Source organism: Arvicola amphibius, chromosome 7 (assembly GCF_903992535.2).
Source record: "Arvicola amphibius chromosome 7, mArvAmp1.2, whole genome shotgun sequence".
NCBI classification, from domain to species: domain Eukaryota; kingdom Metazoa; phylum Chordata; class Mammalia; order Rodentia; family Cricetidae; genus Arvicola; species Arvicola amphibius.
Window position 1 is genome coordinate 45,594,455 of NC_052053.1, and position 17,478 is coordinate 45,611,932.

The 17,478-nt window shown below is 54.6% G+C and overlaps 1 protein-coding gene across 3 annotated transcripts in view; it reads left to right on the top strand.

Annotated features, from left to right (window-relative positions):
- The window catches only part of Rxra (retinoid X receptor alpha), an 87,940-nt gene extending 70,902 nt beyond the window's left edge, over positions 1–17,038 (top strand). For all 3 annotated transcript variants that reach the window (XM_038336766.2, XM_038336769.2, XM_038336770.2), the window contains exons 5-10: positions 2,720–2,889; positions 6,453–6,582; positions 8,327–8,459; positions 10,230–10,321; positions 11,752–11,857; positions 13,606–17,038. In XM_038336766.2, the coding sequence (XP_038192694.1) occupies positions 2,720–2,889; positions 6,453–6,582; positions 8,327–8,459; positions 10,230–10,321; positions 11,752–11,857; positions 13,606–13,753 (779 nt within the window). In that variant the 3' untranslated portion in view covers positions 13,754–17,038. The remainder of the gene's footprint in view (positions 1–2,719; positions 2,890–6,452; positions 6,583–8,326; positions 8,460–10,229; positions 10,322–11,751; positions 11,858–13,605) is intronic.
- The last annotated feature ends 440 nt before the right edge of the window (positions 17,039–17,478 follow it).

Below are 17,478 nucleotides of genomic sequence, written 5' to 3' on the forward strand. Positions count from 1 at the left end.
CCCTGTATTTACAGACGCCTCCCGCCCGAGGCTTCCCGGCGCCAGTGGAGCATAAGTCAAACATGAGTGCGTCTAAAAGGTGATTGAGCTGGCAAAACATAAATCCCCCGCTCCCTCTGCCCCCTCCACTGTCTATAAATAAAACGATAATATTTATAACGATGCCGCCCTGAGCTGCTGGGGCCCTTGGAGGCTTCAAAGTGCCTCACAAAACATTTGCTAATTAATTCTCGGCTGCCCCCGCACAGGAGGCAGGTGTGAAGAGCCCCTCATCCACCCAGGGACAAGCTCGCAGGGATAGCTGGCTGCCGTGAGGGCCTGCACTCAGGGTTGCCTTCCCCTGGGCTTCCCAAATCCCAAGGCTGTCTCTGAGAGCAAGGAAGTCCCTTCCTGGGGAGTGAAACTGGGCCAACAGGGTGGGGCCGGCCTCTTCAGGTGTTTCCTTTAGGGTCCTCTGGAAGGCAGACTCTGCCTTGACATTTTACAGGAGGTGGGGTACAGAGATGCTAAAGCAGTTGCCCGAAGCACTGCAGCTGCTCAAGGGAGACCGTCTCCTTCTAGGGCCCATAGTTTACTGTGGCACTCGGCTCTCTGAGTTGTCCTTCCATCTGGGAAGGTGAGGTAGTTGAGTTGACATCGTCCTAGCCTGAGGCTGAAGAGTTCTGTCTTTGGGCCTTGGGATGTAGACTTCCTGACTCTAATTTTGCCTGTGATTGGTCTATTCAGATGCTTGTCAGTGGGGCTGTTTGTGTTGCTGGGTTGATTTCTCCAGGCTCTGGGCCACAGTCCTCTGACTTGTGGAGTGACCCTAACCCAGATGCTCAGCAGCCACATGAAGGGCCCTAGAAGCCCAGCTGGGGAGGGATGGAGCTGGCAACCTTCTGTAGCCCCTGTAGGCTGGGCACCATCTGCCCATAGCACTCAACTCTACACCAGCCCCGACCTGCTGTCAGATTTTCCAAAAGAGCCAAGCTTGCAAAACACCAGCCTCTGCCCAGCTCCTCAGCCCAGCTGGTGTGTTCTGCAGACATCAGAGCAGCCTCCCATTCTTGCCTCTTTCATGGCTAGAAAGTCTCTGCCTCAGCCAGGCCATTGAGTCTCGGGGATCATAGGCCCAACATGGGAGAGCTATGTATTGGTTCAGTCTGATCCTCAACTGAATGGTGTTGGTGGACCCAGCAAGGAACAGTAACAGTAGGGAATTAAAAAATGGTCACTCGCTGGGTGGTGGTGGCGCATGCCTTTAATCCCAGCACTTGGGAGGCAGAGGCAGGCGGATCTCAGTGAGTTCAAGGCCAGCCTGGTCTACAAAGTAAGTTCTAGAACAGTCAGGACTGTTGGAGAAACCCTGTCTAAAAACAAAAACAAAACCAAAAATAAATAAATAAGCAGAATAAAGGTCACTCGGACTGTCACAAGCCGCATGCAGAAAGGAAACCTCTGGGCCTAGCATTACAGTGGGCACCGTGAAGAGTGAGGGGCAGTGAGCATGAGAGAGGCCCCTGCGGTAGGAGAACCCCTTCTCCCTTCAACCCTCCTGTTGACCTTTGTGCTGTATTTCCAAACCCATTTAAGGGGGTTGTGGGTCAGAGAGCCTGGGGTCAGGAGGTAAGTCTGGCTGTAGAAGAGGAGGCTGCTGCCGCCCTGTCCTTGCGATCCTGATGCTGCCAACCTGTGCTCTGTCACATAGGGAATATGAGACAAGGTTTGATTGAGATCTGACCAAGGTCCTGAGATGGCAGCCTTAGATCTCCCTGGTCACACCCTTGGGCCCTTAGAAAGGCATTACCCCAGGCATCTGTCTAGAGAATCAGTTCTCCACCTAGCCTGCTGCAGGAACACAGCATGGAGGGAAGGGTTAGGACCTTACTGGTGTCTGAGCATGGTGGAGACAGAATAGATTCAGGGGAGCCATTAGCGGGAAAAGCACACTCTGGCTTCCGTCCGAGGCTCCTCATTGGACTGCTCTTCAGTGGTGTTGTCGGCCAGGCAGCTGTTGAGTGAGCTTGCCCTGCCTCTGTAGTTCTTTCTTGCCACGCTGCCCCCACCATCCCTGAGAGCTGGTCCGCTCACAGCTGTCTGGGAGATGTTGTCTGGTGGGTGGGCAGTCCCAAGGCCTGTGTCATGGAGGAAGGGGGCAAAACTGTGTGGTCTGTGTGAGGCTGGGGTGCCTCTCCCGTCTGCAGAGCTAAGCATGGAGAACACGGGAGCAGTAGATGCATGCTGCATACGTGCCTGGCACGTCTCTGACCGCATTTGTCCCTTGCCCCTGGTCAGGAGCATGCCCTGCACTCCTGGAGGTGTTTATATGTTGTTTCTTTTGCTGTATTATTTTCCTCATTTTATTTCCTTCTTCAGGCCCATTCCCACTTCTTTCAGGAAGCCTTCTTGGGTTTCTTTGCATCTTCAGACCATCAAAGTCTTTCATACCTGCTTTAGTATTCTTGTGGCCCATCAGCTCCAGGAAAGGCCATCTGCCTTGACCTTAGACAGGCTCCTGGTACAAATAAGAGCAGTGTGCGTCCAGGGTATGCAGCCACCCAGTGGCCAGGTACAGGCAGATACAAGGCTGGGCTCTGAGTGTGTCTCCCTCAGCAAGCCCTGGAGGGGCCTCCAGGATTGTGGATGCACTGGCTTGGAGCTAGCTCTTCCTGGCTCTAAACACGGGGGAGTGTTCCAGGAACTATGGACAGCCCGGGTGACTGTCTCCTGTATATAGCCGTGCAGGAGGAACGGCAGAGAGGCAAGGACCGGAATGAGAATGAGGTGGAGTCCACCAGCAGTGCCAATGAAGACATGCCTGTGGAGAAGATTCTGGAAGCCGAGCTTGCTGTTGAGCCCAAGACTGAGACATATGTGGAGGCAAACATGGGGCTGAACCCCAGCTCAGTGAGTCTCAAGACGTTCATCTGCCTTAGTTTACCCCTGGTTACTAACTCACCCTCCTGCTTGAACAGCCAATGAATCAGAGTCCTGTGGCTGCTATGGTCTCTTATCCCCAACAGTGGGACCTCTGTTCTGCTGGCTGACCCTGTGAGTGCCCTACTCTGCCTGGGTTATACCTGGGGTACTGTGTCTGCCCTGTCCAAATGCTCAGCAGACTCAGGGCCAGGGCCAGCTGTCATTGTGGGGTCTTGGCTCATGTGCATGGTGAAGCTTGATCTCAGGGCAAGAGAATTCTTCAGAGAAGCTACAGGGAGCTGAGCCTGGGCAGAAAGCTCGGCGGCAGCTGCTAGGCTCTAAGGCTGTCACGAGTGTGTGGCCTCAGGGTGACTTTGCAGCCTCTGTCCCACTCGTTGCTGTGAGAAAGTGGAGGAGCCAGCAGGGAAGTGCTCGTGGGTGGCAGCTGCCATGACTGCTGTTGAAGCAGAAGTGTCTCTTGTTCCTCTAGTTCGTCACCCTTGAACTGGCCACCTGTAGGAATGGCCTAGACAGCCACTTCCCCAGTCTTCCTATACCACCTGCCACCTCTAACTGCTGCAACCCCCAGACAAAACCACTGCTGGCTCTCTGCCTAGCTGCCTTCAGGGTCTTGGTTTCAGAACAGGCTTCCATGCCTGTTCCTGGACTCTCACCTGTACTCTTCCCCTGACCCTTCCTGCCTCACCCCCTGCCATCACTTCAGAGGCCACTTCAGAGGCCATTGGCCAAGATGGGCTTATTTGGGTGGGAGACTCCATTTGCCCAAGCCCCAGTGAGGAGGTGGCTGCAGCCATGTCCCAGATTGGGGCTTTTCTTGGGCGGATCCAAGAACAGAACCTTGGACAGACCCTCAGGCTTTATGTTGTCTCAAGCTCTTGGCCCCTCTGCCCACATGTGCTCTCAGCATGATGTCCAAACTCCCATCTGACCTCTGTGTGGGCCTCTGGGCTGGGGTCAGAGCCCTGTGGCTAACCATTGGACACCAGGCCAGGTAGACCTCAGGGAAGGCTCTATGGTTTCTCTCTCTCTTAGTCAGGGTGATGTTTGTCTTCTTTTGCTTCTTGGTGCCTAGCCTCAGTCTTTTGCTGCGAGCTAGACACAGAACACTGGCTCTTTTCCTTCAGCTCTAGGCACAGGGCAGTGGCATAGTAGGCTATCCCAGGAGTCAGTGGGGTGGTGTCTGAGCTGTCCCAGGGGCTCAGACACGTCTCTTCCCCCTCTGTAGTCTATGAGTGGAAATCCCCTCTTGCATACTTGTGAGGCCCGTGACAGAATCACTGTCTCACCCCCCACTCCCATTACCCTCCTCTCCTGTGTCTAAGGCCCGGGGATGTCTTACTGGGGAGAGGGTGTAGGGCCTTATAGGTAGTCTTCTTTTGGGGACCCAACCCTGGCTGTGCTATAACACCTCCCCCCATGGAGACCTCTGAAAACCTTGCCCACTTGAACCTGCCCAGTGCTCTGGCTGGGGTCCTGTCCTCTGACTCCTCTTGCCAGTCCTAGAAAGGAGGGGAGGGCAGTATCAGGACTGTACCTTGTGGAATAGGATCCTAGGGGTGGTTGCCTGGGCTGTGAAGGCTGACTGAGGTCATGTAAGGCTGTTGTTGGTAATGTCCTCTGACGAGCCTTTGCCATCCTCCCGGGAGGGGGCAGGCCTTTAGAGTTACCCAGTAGAAGGTCATTGTCCTCCTAGCTTCCTGTGACTGGCATTGATCTGATCCGTACGTGGACCGGGTGTTTCTTCCCTCAGCTGCAAGCTAAAGAGGCCAGATAGGCAGCACCTAGCCTCACTGATGGGCTGCTGGCTCCTCTGGGCCCTGCCTGGGTGGTCTTGTGACCACACCTCCCTGGCAGGCAGTAGCTCATTAAATGTCTGCCGTGGAGCCAGCTCAGAGGAGTGGAGCTATACAGTCAGATGGAGTAGTTCCGAGCCAGAGCCCACCCAGCCCCTCCCTCCCAGACAGCCCTCCAGATAGATAGTTCCTGCTGTGCTTGGCCCTCACACCTGTGCAGCGCCTGCCTCCTTCCTTCTCTGGTCCTCTGCTCCAGCCTTCTGCCCAGTCCTGGCAGATGGCACATGTGCACGTGGCCGCAGAGGTCACAGTCAGCCCAACCACAGTGGCACTGTGGTAATCTAGGATTCAGTAGGGCGGCCAGAGAGAAAACTGTTTCGTGTGGCAAGGCAAAGATCACAGATTTTGAGTGCAGGACTTGTCGTCTGGTCTGTGTATTCCCTCAGCTGGATTAGGGCCCACACTCATTGTTTCCCACCTTGGTAGGTGGCAGGCAAGGAAGACAACCGTGGAGTGACCCTGCTGTGGCTAACAGGCAGGGCCAGGCAGTAGACAAGCCTGAACGCTAAGCAGAGTCCCTGGTACTCAGCATGGCTGGGAGACATCAGCACCCCTTTTGACTCTGTCCTGGGGATCTTGTACTGACATCTCCTGCCCTTGCAGCTCTAGGCTTCCCCCTGCCACCAGTCCTGCCAGGCCGGCGGTGTGAAGCCGGGTTGTCAACTGCCTTTCACTGAGCCCTTACAGGCCCTTCACACCGGCCTAGCTGTTTAGACTGAACGTCACTGCCGACCAGATGGTTTCTGTCAGCTGAAGCCCTTCTAAGGCAGGCGATTCTCTCTTCTGATGCTCGGCCTCTTCTGTTTTCAAAGCCAGGAGTCCTGTGTCTTGTTCTGGGGTACTGTTACCTACCACACTTTGAGATCAGAGGGCCATGACCATAGCCCACCTGCCAGGCACTGAGATAGGTTTCCCAGTCTATTGTAAGGCCCCAGAAGGACTGGGTGTTCCTCTTCTGGGCAGAACTTTCTGGAAGGCTTCTAATGGCATGCCCTCTCTCCCTGTGATCTGGAATCTGGACAAAGCATGGGCTGGCCCCAAGTTTGCAGATACATGTCTGTTAGAATGTCTCCCCTGGATGGACTCCTGTTACCTTCAAGATGGAGCCTGGCCCCAGCTCAGCTCCCTCACCTGCCTCTTACATGGCTTCTCTCCCATATCTTTTCCTCTTCTTCAGGGGTGTGGACTGCTCCAACAAACAGTCACAAATCCAGTGGCTTCCTTGGTACAGAGTTCTGCTATCTTCTGTCATTGATCTGTATGACCCTATGTTGTCTTGTTGGGCACCAGTCAGGACATTGGCAGGACTGAGTCCTCCTGCTTTTCCTGCATTTGGAGGTCTCTAGCTCCCTGGCTTGGGGCTCCTGCCAGTCTCAGGTCAGCCACGTGCCCTAATCTGCTTTTCTTGATATGTTCCATCAGACTCTGAGCCTCCTACTTCTTCTGATGACCTCTGGCATGATACTAGGCCAGCTCCATTAAGCCAGGGTCATTCCCCATTCCTGGTATTGCGATTGGGTCTCTTCTTCAAAGTCCTTTCTCTGTGTTAGGTCTCAGATGCCAGGGGTTGGTATGTGGGTTCTGGGACTCTGCTCCATGGGTGTTTTATGTGTGGGGTGGCATTCTGTCAGGATACCAGCGGTGTGAGGCTTGATTGGTGTCCTTCCTCCACTCCAGCCAAATGACCCCGTTACCAACATCTGCCAAGCGGCAGACAAGCAGCTTTTCACTCTTGTGGAGTGGGCCAAGAGGATCCCGCACTTCTCTGAGCTGCCTCTGGACGACCAGGTCATCCTTCTACGGGCAGGTGAGTAGCCAGGCTTGGTGAGGCTGGGGCGGGAGGCTGCGAGTGGTGGGTGGGCGTTAATCCTGCTGTCTAGAGCTACTTCTCTCTTCCAGCCAAGAATGTGTCAGTAAAGGGTCTCATCAGGTTGCCCACCAGGTCTCTGTGACCTCTGCAACCTTGTCCCCTGGGAGCTGCAGGTCTTTTTCTGAGCAGAGGTCTTGATGCAGGTGTGTGGAGCATAAGTGGTGTCTCTCATACTCAGCAAAAGGGACTCTGCTTGGTAGGAGTGTAGCCTTGGAACTTGGCACTTGGCATGGGGCTAGCCCTGCAGGTTGTCCTGACTCTTCCTTATTAATGCATAATAAGGAAGAATCCTTAACATTGATTGGATTCTACCAGTGACTAGTAGGGTGCCAAGGTTAGGATCCTTAGCTCAGGTGGAGAGATGGGGATATGTTGGGAATGGCATCTGCAGCTCTTGCTCGCTGTGGAGCTCGCCTCACTTTCCGTGAAGGACCCTGGAGGCTGTGCTTTCTTGAGGCGCCTGAGCACCTCAGCTGCTTTGGTTTTTCTACACCAAGGGCCGCAGCTCAGCCTCAGCTCAGCCCACCCCAGTAGATAAAATGAGCCATATAGATGGATCCCTGTCTTTCATGGAATGTTTTGGAAGCTGTTTGGTTGGGGTGAGGCTCACACAGACCCCAATCTTTCTGCCTTCCGCTTGAAAGGATCTCTTGGTGGGCGTGGGTTGCCGAGATTAGCAAAATGGGTCCTGCCATGTTTGCCTCTGCCTGGGTGGACTTGTTCCACGTTGGGATGGTGTGTGGCCCACTTTGTAAACAGAGATTCCTCTGAGGCTCTGGGAAGCATGCTGTCCAGGTCTTTGCCCTAGCCACTGAAGCATGGAAACCCATGTGAAAGAGATGGCCCTAGGTTGGGACCTCAGGTGACCCAGTCAGTGTAGGGCTCAGTTGATTAGATATGAGATGGGGCACGGTTTGCCCACGTGCTCTTGTGGGGTCCCTGAGGTCATGTTTCTGGGAGTGATCTTTAGTATCCAAGTTGGTTGAACCTGTGGCAAGAAGCATAACAGACCCCACCTCTCACGTGCTGGCTGCCTCAGTTTCTCCCGTGTAAGATAGATCAGTATGTCCATGTAGTCTGGCAGCCATGAGAGGGAAACCGTGGGGCCTGGGATCTCAGGACACAGGGGTTGAGCAGGCTTATGCACTGCCCTGTTGAGGAGCCCCTGGCTGTTTGTGCAGAGTCTTCTCCTTATCCCCCTCCCCACGCCCCTTCTTAGTGCTTGTGCAGCAGCTCTGGTTGCTTAGTCCTGGGCCCTGCGATGCATGGCTCCAAGGTGGCTTTTCTTCTCAGTACTCAGCTCTTGGGCGCTCCACACGGCCCAGACTAGCATCAGTCATTCCCTAGCCATCCCAAGGGAAGCCTTTGGGAGTTCCGACTCCTCCGAGGCACGAGCCCTCTTCAAGTATAGAAAGAAGCTTCTATTCTGCCCTGAATTTGTTAGGGGTGTGCTTGGTGCAGGATCCTCAGGGATGACACATTGCTGGTATACTTGGTAGAAGGAACAGGCATTGCTCACACTTAGGTGCTCCGGACGACACTTGCTGGAGTTGCTCTTTGGGACCCTTGACTTGGGTGTGGAAAGAAATGGGTCTAGAACGTGCCGCTTCCAGAGGAGAGGGGAAAGGACGAGATGGGGGTCATAGGAACAGCGGAGTGACCATATGCTTTTCTCCCCCAGGCTGGAACGAGCTGCTTATTGCCTCCTTTTCCCACCGTTCCATAGCTGTGAAAGATGGGATCCTCCTTGCCACTGGCCTGCACGTACACCGGAACAGCGCTCACAGTGCTGGGGTGGGCGCCATCTTTGACAGGTGAGCCGATGGCATTGTCTTTGTTAGGCGGGGAAGGTCTGATCTTTGATGAGTAGGTAGAATGGATGCCATCTTTATCACATGAGTGGTGTAACATCACCTTTGATGGGTAGAGGGGTTGGGGACCATTTTTGACCAGTTGGCTAAGTATGCATTGTATTCAGCAGGTAGGCAGGGTGGGGCTATCTTTGTGGATGACAGGCCCCTTGGTCTCTTCCTGCCCTTCTGGGCACAGCCTCTACTTAGGAAAGACATTAGTGTGGAAAATGCAGGCCAGACATGTGGAGACTGTCGTCTGTGGAGTCCATTGTCAGGGGAGTTGAGGCCATAGGCAGCCTTCCTTCTTTGTGATCTGTGTATCTACAAGGACAGCTGCACTTGGTTAACAAAAACAGATTATGTTTCTGGTACGGCTTTATAAGTGTCAACATTTGGCACGTCCCAGACAGAAGCAGTGCTGTTGTAGCCCCAGGGTAACCTGTGCCCTGAACTAGCACCGAGTGGCTGGTGTTTCTGATCTGCTGGGCCTCACACCCGCAGCGGGCATGGATGTGTGCCTCTGCACTGTCTTAGCTGCTTCTCAGAGACATGCTCAAAGGAGCAGGCCGGCTGGAGTGCCGCCGTGTCCAGTGGCTGCCTGGCTCCACCAAGTTCCTCTCCTGAATTGCCTATCCTGCTTATGCCCACCAGGTGAGGTATTGTGGCTGCTTGTCCTTTCATCTGCCTGGTTAGCACTATGTACAAGCTGAGGGCCCATGCCAGACCTCAGTGGCAGCTGAAGTTGAGAGGCTGGGGATGGCACAGGGGCGTAAGGAAATGAGTAGGAATGAACAGGCCCTTAGGAGGGAGCAGGGCTGGGGTGGGGCAGGTGAGTCCCTGCGCTTCAGAGCCTTGAAGCTTGAGGTTTGTAAGGCCACCCACCTGTGCTCTCTGCTACAGAGGAGACAGTACACAGACGGAGCTCTTCCCAGGAAAAGACCGGTTAGAGCACACAGACAGTCAATGCCGGGCTCTGTGTTGCAAGCCTTCTGGGGGCCTTTGACAAGCTCACATAGGCGGCTACTCCACAGGGCTGGTATTGGGGCTTAGCCCTCTGGAGTCTGGTTTTGGGGAATGTCGCCCTACCCACATGCCTAGCTAGCAGTGAAGTGGCAGCACTGGGGGCCTTATACTTAGATTTCCTGGGGATCCCAAGCACTGACTGGAGAGGTCCTAGCTTATCCTCACTGTCAAAGTGAGTTGCGTGTGGAGTCTGACCCCTGGTAACAGGGCTCCTCCTTGCTGCTGAGGTCAGAGAGACTGGCTGATATGGGAGTGGGGCCTAGGATTCTTTCAAGCTGCATTCGTGTTGAGTGAGCTAAAGACACTTGCAGGCCCTTGGAGAGGTTCCTGTCTTGCTGAGGAGGCTGTATGTGTGGTGATGAGGCTTTGTCCCAGTGGAAGTCTAACCTGGAGCTGAGGGAAACAGCCATGAGTTCAGGGCGACCAGGAATGGCCACACAGCAGGAGATCTTTTGACTCAGCAGTCTTGGGGTTCCTCCTCTGGGCCCAGATTCCCAGACAGCCATGGGGTGGTGGAGGATCCCACCCTGCAAAGAACCATGGGCTCATGGTGATGCTTTCTTCCTATGGCCCTGACCAGGCCCAGTGCTTCCAGCTACGTTCAGCCTACCCTGGCCACCCCAGGAGTTCAGTGGGTCTCCCTTGGTGGCGCTCTGTCTAGTAAGGCTGTGTCTAACATGGACCTTGACACCTGCTTTTTTTCTGCAGGGTGCTAACGGAGCTGGTGTCTAAGATGCGTGACATGCAGATGGACAAGACGGAGCTGGGCTGCCTGCGTGCCATTGTCCTCTTCAACCCTGGTATCGCCCTCCTGCCTCCCATGCGGCCAAGGGCACTTGTGTCTTCCTGGCTGCTCTGCCTCTCGCCTTTACTTTTAGGGCCCGGTGTCCCCATCACAATAGACAGCACTTGTATGGAGACTTAACCAAGAGGCCCAAGTGGCACTCTATAACCATTTGGCACTAGTGGGCTCTGCTGTCCACGGTGGTCTTCTGTCACAGTGAGCTCCCAGGATGGGGTTGGTGATCTTGTCGTCCTGTTAGGTATCCCAAGGGCAGCCAATATTGTCTTGAACTTTGGCTTCAAGGGTGTTTGGGGTTGTGGAGAGCAGCTTTCCGAGGATAGCAAGTCCTTTCTGGGACTCTGGAGCCACAGTATTCAAGGCCTCCAAGCTGTTGCTGTCACAAGGCTTGGACACTGTCTTCTGTGCAGCACCGTGCAATGGGAGGGAGGCTCTAGTGTGAGGAGTGGGCCGGGCCTGTGCTCACAGCTCTGGGTTGGTGACAGATGCCATTAGTGACCACTCCATGTGGTGATGGAAGCATAGTATAGTTGAGAGTGTGGGATCCTTGGGAAGAGAGTCAAGGATTCGGGGGATGGCCCACAGGGTTGGGGGTGGATCTAACGAGGCCCTAGGGAGCTGCTGAGGCTGGGGCCCTTGGTCCAGAAGGGTATGCATGGGCTTTTGTGTTTGAAAGTTCATCCTTGTCTGCTGGGGAGGGGATTGTATGTGGGTTGGAGGCTTGGCAGATGGGGCTCATCAGCCCTGCCCATGGTGGGTAGAAGGTATGGAGGGGCAGGGGCATAGGCTTCTACCCATGATAGCTTACCAGTCTGTAATTCCTGGGCCAGACTGATAGGTCCCAGGTTAGGTCTGTGTGACCTGGCTGGAGGCATGGGGAACCAGGGAGGTCTTGGCCAAGGGCTATGGGGGAGAGAGAGAGAGAGGAACTGTTAGGAACTAGGTTAGTTGAAAATCTGACCAAGTCCAAGGAGCCCCCAGACCCAGACCACCCTCAGTATTTGCACGGAGACACTGTGCGTTGATGTGGATGATGTGGTTGTGGCATAGACGCATCCTGGATTGTGGTCAGCGTCTAGGCTCTGAGGAGGAGCTTCCAGGGCATCTGCTCGTGGTGTGGTTCAGGGAGTTCCTTGGTGATGGGCTTGGAGCTTTCTTCTTGTTGATTGGGGCCCAAGCATTGAAAGCATTGATTATCTCTCATGGGCACCTGGAAAAAATTGGGAAAACTAAGTTCTTGAAAGTCAAGGCGCTGGTTGGCGGTCCCTTGGCTTTCAGGTGGCAGAGTGAAGGCATGACTCTAGAGCATCCATCCCCCGGGGCTGTGAGCTGTGAGTCTGCAGGGCAGCCATGCATACTGTCTGCTGTGTTTACGTGTGGCTTGGAGACAGTCTGGGGGCTCTGACATGAGGCCACTTCTTCCTACAGATTCCAAGGGGCTTTCAAACCCTGCCGAGGTGGAGGCGCTGAGGGAGAAGGTGTACGCATCACTAGAGGCATATTGCAAACACAAGTATCCGGAGCAGCCAGGCAGGTGAGCTGCACCTCCACCCCCAGGCTCAGCCACCCATCTCTGAAGTTCTTTGTGTGCCACAATTCAGTGGTGCCCTCCACAGGTCCAGTGTGGAATGCTTTGAAGGCCCTGAGTAGGAACTAGGCCACCCTCTGACTCACAGGCTCTGAGGACAACACACCTTCCCTATACCTCATTGTGAGCATTGGTCCAATTCTTGGTGCACAGTAGGTGCTTGTCATTGTTCGTGAATACGAAGCCTTTTGTTCTTCACTCGTAAATTGAACCCGTTAAGAGGGCTGGAAATACCAGCACCATGTAGGTGCTTTACAGTCGTGCAGAGGAGATGGCTGAAGCTGGAACACACATTTTCTCAGTATGCCTAAAGAAGACTGGTGTCTACGGTCATGTTCAGGCCCATCTGTAGCGCTAGGCACACAGTAGGTGTTCAGAAGGAGAAATGGTGCATTCCTGGACTCAGTCTGATGTTTCATTCTTCTCCTCTTGTGGGGCGCCTCTCAGCCTCTCAGCCTGCAGACTGGTGTGAGGGGGTGGGGAGGACTGGGCAGATGGGCACACTAACCCATCTTGTTGCCTGGCATGTACATAGTTAACTGTCCACACTGCTGCTTAGTCCTCATCTGGTTTGGTTTAAAGTGAAACTTCCCGGAGGAGGACAGGAGGGTGGCAACGGCTTGTTTTTCCTGGCTTCCTGCCTTAGCCCATCTCGCCAGCTCAGCAGAAAACAGCCTGTTCTCTGGCACCTCTCCAGCCTCCAAGTTATGCTTATGCCTTTAAACTGAGGATGGTGGGGCAGCCAGCCACAGGGCTTCCTCCCTGGAAGTGAAAGACATGGTTAATAATTAATGAGGCTCAGAGCCCCTTCCAGTGTATAAGAGGACCCCCGAGCAGACGTAGAGGTCACATGTGGGACCCCAGGTCCTGTCCCCACACCACACTGTCCTCTCGTGTCTGCCGCGGCGGCGGATTGGCTTGGATGTCTGTCTTCCATGAGCCGTTAGACTCCTTTCCCGTACCTATCAGTCTTTTGTCCAGGAAATACTCCAGGGGTAGAGGGACCCAGGGTCCTTCCCAGCACCTAGTAAGTAGCCCAGCAGAGTCCTTTCTGGGGAGGGGCCTGCACCATGCTGGGGATGCCCGTGGGAGACTGACATTCCTGCTGGAGCACAGAATTCCCCAGCTCACTGCTGGCTCCACCTCCAATGGGGGTCCCCACCCTGTGGCTTTTCAGTCACTCATTGAGTACTGGGTATGTTACCCTTGAGGCTGCCCACAGATCTTTCTGTTGCCTCTTCCTAGGACAGGCCCTCCTGCCTCTAGAAGGTAACTGCTTTTGCAGAGGCCTCTCTCGTGCACAAATCCATTCATGCTCTTACCTGCTTAAATTTTTGCTGTGGCTCCCTGTTGCCCGTGGAGCAAGCCCACACTTGTAACTTCTCTCCCAAATCCTGTTGGGCCTGTCCTGGCCGACAGTAGTCTTCCCGCTTCCATTCCAGGGCCCTGTGGATCTTGGTGCACCTCACCCTACCCTCGCCCTACCCTTTGTGCTCTTTCGTCTCTAAGGAGCCTCCTTTCTCCAGTTCCTTGCTCCATCTTCCTGACCGGTCAACTCAGGCAGCTTCCTCTGCAGGCCACACTCAGGTCTCAGGCCACTGGTCTCAACTGGTCTCTAGGGAAGGGACAGGTCTCTAGAGAGGGGAAGTACCGCCTGGTCTCCTTGCCAATCCTTATTCTCTACTATCCTGCAGGTTCGCCAAGCTGCTGCTTCGCCTGCCCGCACTGCGCTCCATCGGGCTCAAGTGCCTGGAGCACCTGTTCTTTTTCAAGCTCATCGGGGACACACCCATTGACACCTTCCTTATGGAGATGCTGGAGGCCCCACATCAAACCACCTAGGCCCCTGCCACTTGTGCGCCGGACCTGCGCCCTGCCTGGACACAGCTGCTCAGCTCCAGCCCTGTCCCTGCTCTTTCTGCTGGCCCATATGGACCTTTGGGGTGCAGTGTCCCTGTGGTATCAAAAGATGCGTCACCATCCTTGTCATCTTTATTACTGCTTGCCTTTTTGGCCCAGGGTCATGGCCAGAGCTGGTTGAGACCCCGCCAGCCCCTCCCCCACATCAGGCTCTTAGGCTTCCTTGCAGTCACCCTGAGGGGCTGGGGTGCTTCTGGAGCTGGGAGAAGGGCTTTTTCTCGTCGCTGTTTGCTGTCGCTGGTTTTCGACATGCCCATGTGGCACCTCTGTTTGGAGTGGCCCATCTTTGCCTGTTCAGAGTCCTGGTACCCAGCTAGGGTGGGAATCCACCTGGGGTCAAGAGGGAACAGGTCCTATACCCTTGGGTCATAGCTAACCTGTAAAGCCTGTTTCCAAAGATATCCTGAGATGTCAGCACAGCCACTGTGCGGGATTCTGGGACCCCCCCCCCCCCACCAGCGAGGCTGCATGGGCTGGAGGTTCTCTGTCGTGTCCGCCCAGTTCCTCTTTGTGTCATTGTCCCCCACCATATGTCTCATCAGCCCAGGTTAGCCAGCTGTGGTGACTCGTCTTCTCCCTAGTCCAAATCTTCCTTTGTGGTCTGCAAGGTGATGCCCAGGATCATCCTGGAAGGCCACCCTGACTCTCTAACTCTGTGGGCAACACATGGACTGTCCTTTTGCTGGCCTCTTGTAGGACACCGGACATCCTGAGGCTCAGGGAAGGAAGAGGGCTGTTGTCTGGTTTCCTGAAAGGGGGCCAGAGGGCCTTGAGGATGGACCAGGCAGATAGGAAAGGTGACTGTCCTGGTGTGGGGCTCTCGCATGGACCCCTTACTGGACTGGCCACTTCTATTAGGAATGCTGATGGGCCTTTCTGGGATTCCTCTTGGTGTGATGTTGTCCGTGGACAATGTTCAGAATCTTACTCAAGCAAGGGCTTTTTCACACCTGCTCAGGTGGCAGGGTGTGGACTCAGGCTTTGGTTTGTCCATGTGGCTTCACCTCAGGCTCTGAGTGTGCCTCTCCGGTTGAACAGCCTTGATTGCACTGTGAGGCCTCCCTGGGTCCCAGTCTTCATGATCTAGTCCCAGACCCAGGGGCCCAGGTTGGTCAGGAGCAGGGGCCTTAGTGGGGATGACCACAGTGCCTCCCCAACAGCTGGTCTCCCATTGGTGCAAAGGGGTAAGAAAGGAAGACCTTCATGGAGCCAGCCATCTAGGGGGTTGGGGCTGGAGGTAGTGGGTAGGAGGAGCCAGTTTCATAGGCTCTATGAGGAAGGACACATTTCATTTTCCAGCTTTTCAAAGTCCCTAACAAGAGCCAGCTGAGGCACCTATAGAAGGTTCCAGAAACATCTTCCCTGTAGCCGCATGTGGTGGCATGAGAGATGTGTGTGGGAGGCCTCACAGTTCCCAGGACCAGCCAGCTGCCCCTTCTAGGCTTTCCTAGAAACCCCATGCAGCCTTTGAGGAACAGTAGCACCAAACAGGGGTACAGAGTCTCCGGCCCACACCTAGTGCTGTGCCTTCTGCAGACCACGGCTCCCCTTGTTGGGCCCCATTATATGGCTGTGCCCTGTGTTCTTCTGAGCCACTGAGGATGGTCCGTGGCTCCAGCAGAGAAAGTCCTGGGGCTGACTCTGGGATGCTGCCATGTCTGGGCTTGGCTGGCTTTCAGGAACTGGGGCCATGGCCCCTAGTCCCAGTGGTTCACATAGCCTTACCTGTCACCGCTGGTCACCATAGACTCCCCGGTGGGCTTCCTGTTCTTTAGCCTCATTGTCACCATTATTGTGTATACAGTGCTGTTATTTGCAGGGGACGTGTGGGCGTGGTGTCACTAAGGAAAGAATTGGGTTCATTTAACCAGACATTTAGTCGGTTACCAATCTGGTTCAATTAAGGTGATTGTAATTATTATTGTTATTATTATTTTGGTGGGACAATCTTTAATTTTCTAAAGATAGCACTAATGCCAGCTCATTAGCCACTCTGCACCCATCCCAACCTCAGCCTCGTTGGATGACTGCCACTGATGGTCATATGACATCCACACTGCTGCTTCTGGGCCATATTCTTCATCTGTGTCACCTCCCTGCTTGGAGATTCACTTGGGGCTCCTATGGCTGAGAAGTGACGATGACCACAGAGCCTGTGGCAGCTTCTGGCCCATGTCACCCTGAAACCACAGTTCACTGAGGGAATTTGGCCCCACACCCTCAGTTTTCCAAATTACCGCATCCCTGTGGATACTAGGCAGTTTGGTGACAGTACCAAGGGACACCTGCGCCCCCTCCCCTGGGATTCCAGAAGACCTGGCTGGAGCAGGCAACCAATGGCTAATCATTTGCTGTCTCCATCACAGAATCAGGGTATGTGACCTGGTCCCCGTACACACAGGTGTGTGTTGTGAACACGTATGTGCTGTCCAGAGACTGCAGAGGCCGCAGTGGCAGGAGATGCGGCACAGTTCCCGATGTTTTGTGTTCTTTTTAATCAAGACTTTCCCATTTTCCTGTACATTTGCTTCTTGTGAGCAAGGACCTGGGGTCCCCTTCTGTGGGGAAGTCAGGCTCTGGTGACTCTGGAGGCAAGGGATGCATCTATTTTCAGATGCTGCAGGGCTGGAGTGCCCTGATCTCTAGCCATGCCTTAGCTGGGATGCGCGGCCACTGTGGGGAGGATGCCGCGTCCGCAGGGAGTAAAGATAGAGGAATGTTTAACGCACCGGGAAGGGTAAATGAATCTATTTTTGTACAAATGTAATTTTATCCCTCATGTAAACTGGATGGCGTGGCGGGGCACCTGTTTTGTCTCTGCTGTGGAGCGTTGAGAAGCGTGGGGACACCAGGACGCTGAGATGGCAGAGGAGGCCCTTCCGAGGAGGCTGAAGACTTGTGAGAACAGCGCGGAGAGACACTTCCTTTGATGGGAGGGAGGGCCGCAACTGGCAGGGTTTCCTTCCCCTTCTTGGTGATTTGAACAGCCTTGCTCTGTCCTCGGTGCCTGCCTGCCTGCCTGCCGGCCTGGCCGCCACTCGTCTGACTGTGAAATGACTTCCCTGCGTAACTGCTCTCTGGGACATTGTGGCGCAGACGCTGGGGGTTGATGAACAGCAGTCTCAGGATTGTAGAAAAGAAACACAGAAAAACGTGAGAGGAGAGACAAATATGAGCGTTTCAAAATATATCTCCATTCGGTTCTCATCTGTCCTGTCTTGGGAGTTGCAGACGTGTGGGGTGATGGGAGTGGGGAGGGGGGGCTGTGGTGCTGTGATGCACTCACTCCTCTGGGACCCCTCTCCAATGGGCACCAGCTTGTGGACACTAGGACCGTGCGTGCTATCTGCCCAGCCTGGCCCTTGTGCACCTACCTCTGTGCTGGCTGCAGTGGGCAAGGTTCACACGGAGGCCCCAGGTACATGATGTCAACTAACTGCCCGATTAATTACAGGTTAGCAATACCCCATCTGTGCCATCTCATGTGATAAATGCCCTTTGTCTCCATGCTGTCTGCAGGTTGGACTGCATCTGCCCCCAAGTTTGGTGACACTCTCCTGTCATCTCGGAATGCCCCTCTCTCCGAATGAGTTTACTCCCCGGAGGCCCTGGGTACCTATAGGCTGGGAGCAGGACCTGAGGGGCCT